We start from the raw sequence: 2,139 nt of genomic DNA, 5'->3' as shown, positions 1-2,139 counted from the left end.
CTTCTTAAGCTGTGTCCAACCCCAGGACTCCGCCAGCAAAAAGAACAAAACTTTGGAGTTTCAAACTATTTTTGTATGCTTTTCTTTTATATTTTTCATCCACCACCCCAGCCCTAGATGTTGTAGTATTTGTGTGCAAGTATTTTATATCAATTTTTAGTGTTTTTTTGTTTTTCGGGACGAACTTGCATTTTGTGCTGGCGCTGGAGCTGCTGCTGCTGCTGCTGCTGCTCCCGGATTCCATCTACAGCTCCTCCTTGTCCTTGTGCAAGTTGTCGTCTAACTTATGGCATCTCGTTTATCTTCGTAACTTGAGACGGACGCCCAGGGTGCCCGGGAGTGCCCGGGAGTGCCCGGGAGTGGGACCGTGGGAGCGTGGAGTGGCGTCGAGCAGTTATTGCATTTTGTACGTTGTATTTTATTTTGTATTTTTTTCCGGTGTGTGGCTCTGACTTATTTATGACCAGTCCCAGCTCCAGTGCTCCTCAATTGGCATCCTCCTGCTCTTCTATGAACGCGCCGGGCTCATTGAGGATCGACAGGAATCCCTCGAAGTCGCCGTCGAGAGCCGCTCTCAGGGCCGCGGGCCCCAGGGACAGCGCCTCGAGGCTCCCGACGAGCTGGCACCGCTGAAATGCGGACTCAAACTCCAAGAGGGCCTCGTAGAACTGCACCGAGCGCACATGGTCGGCCACCAGGCCCATCTTCAGGGTGTCAGCCACTGCCTCGGGGACACCCGTGGCCGCGGCCTGGCTCTCGATCACTTCGCGGTCGGAGTCCATTGGCAGGCGGGCCATCAGGCGGTGCAGGCTCTCCGGCGAAAAGTCCATCAGCTCAAGGGAGCTGCTCATTTGGCGGCGCATCGTGGTGGCCAGACTTTCAGGCTGTCGCAAATCGGGATCCAAGAAGGACTCGGGCGCCTGCCCCTCGGGGACCAAAGCGTTTTTTACCAGCTCGAACATGCTGTTGCCCACTTTGCCCAGAAATCCCACGACACCCCTCGCCAGAGCGCCGAGCTTGCCAGGTGGCGGAGGAGCAGGGACATCACTGCCGCCACCGCCGCGAGGATAGTCAGGATCAAGGAGTTCGATCTTCGGAGGCTCCGGCTCTTTGGAAGCCACAATCAGCTCGTTGAAGCGCCGACAGAAGTCGTCGTCGCGTTCAGGAAACGCTTCCTGCATCCAAAAGAAGTGGCGCTCCCTGGCGCCCTCGAACCTCAGGACATACACACGCCCCGTGTTGACCTGGCTGACGCGCTGGAAGCGCGGCACACCCGGCACGGCCAGAATGTCCAGCTCGACTCGGTCCGTCCGGCGATCCTTCCAGCAGATGTGGATCTCAGTCTCCATGAGGCACACGTAGAGCAGACCCTTGCGGCTGTCCGGCTCGAACATTCCGGCTCGGAGGACCATCAGACCGGCCTTGTATTCAATCAGATTCTTCATGTTCGAAACGGTTTACTCGTAATTTTGGGATGTATCTTCTGTGCGCCCTCCGCAGTCCGCACAGACGTCCTTTTTATGGGATACAGCAGCTCTTCCTCCGACGTGCTCTCCGCGGTGCCACGACCCAACCGGCAATTGACCTTTAATTGCACACTTAAAAGTACATAAAAACGTGGCCAAGCCTGGCCACCCGAAGAAGCTCCAAGGAGCCGGACACGGCTGTCGCTGTTGATGTTCCTGCTGCCCCTGTCCCCGCTCCTGCCCCCGCTCCTGCTCCTGCTGGGACTTGTATCTGTGCGGCGGCAGGGTAGTGGGAGGCACAATTAAAATTAAAGCGTTTACTTACACGACTCAACGTGCAGCAAATGATGTTGCCTCCTTACAGCTAAGTCCAAGCACAAATGGGATTCCGATTCCGACTGTGCGACTTGAGTGATTATTTTTGACTTGTGGCTCGAGGGGCTGTTGATTCTCTACTAAAACAAAACATCACTTAGTTGAATATTTCGACAGTTTTGCAGCTGGTTTGGAGATCAAGTGCCCTTGGAACTTGGAACTTGGAACTGCCAGAATATACTAGAGGGAGACGTCCTTTCATTCATACAGGGGCTTTCCCTGAAGACATATCGACCCAAAGTTGTTTACCATTTTTAGACTATATTTTTGCTAGTTTTTAGTGGCTTTAATTCGCCAT

The 2,139-nt window shown here is 54.3% G+C and overlaps 1 protein-coding gene across 1 annotated transcript; it reads right to left on the bottom strand.

Annotated features, from left to right (window-relative positions):
* Positions 1-485: 485 nt before the first annotated feature.
* On the bottom strand, positions 486-1,870 carry LOC6596778 (proteasomal ubiquitin receptor ADRM1 homolog). Its single transcript, XM_026994111.1, has 2 exons — positions 1,792-1,870; positions 486-1,737 (listed from the first exon to the last, which is right to left on the bottom strand). The coding sequence occupies exon 2, from the start codon at positions 1,443-1,445 to the stop codon at positions 486-488; it is 960 nt and encodes a 319-aa protein (XP_026849912.1). The 5' UTR covers positions 1,446-1,737; positions 1,792-1,870.
* Between the last annotated feature and the right edge of the window lie 269 nt (positions 1,871-2,139).

This window comes from Drosophila persimilis, unplaced genomic scaffold (assembly GCF_003286085.1).
Source record: "Drosophila persimilis strain 14011-0111.01,24,50 unplaced genomic scaffold, DperRS2 tig00001237-arrow-arrow-pilon, whole genome shotgun sequence".
Classification (NCBI taxonomy): Eukaryota; Metazoa; Arthropoda; class Insecta; order Diptera; family Drosophilidae; genus Drosophila; species Drosophila persimilis.
Note: the sequence above shows the minus strand (reverse complement) of the source record. Positions and strands in the feature narration are given on the sequence as shown.

Coding starts and splice junctions, on each gene's coding strand:
- LOC6596778 (XM_026994111.1), bottom strand. CDS start 1,445: ATGAAGAATCTGATTGAATACAAGGCCGGTCTGATGGTCCTCCGAGCC.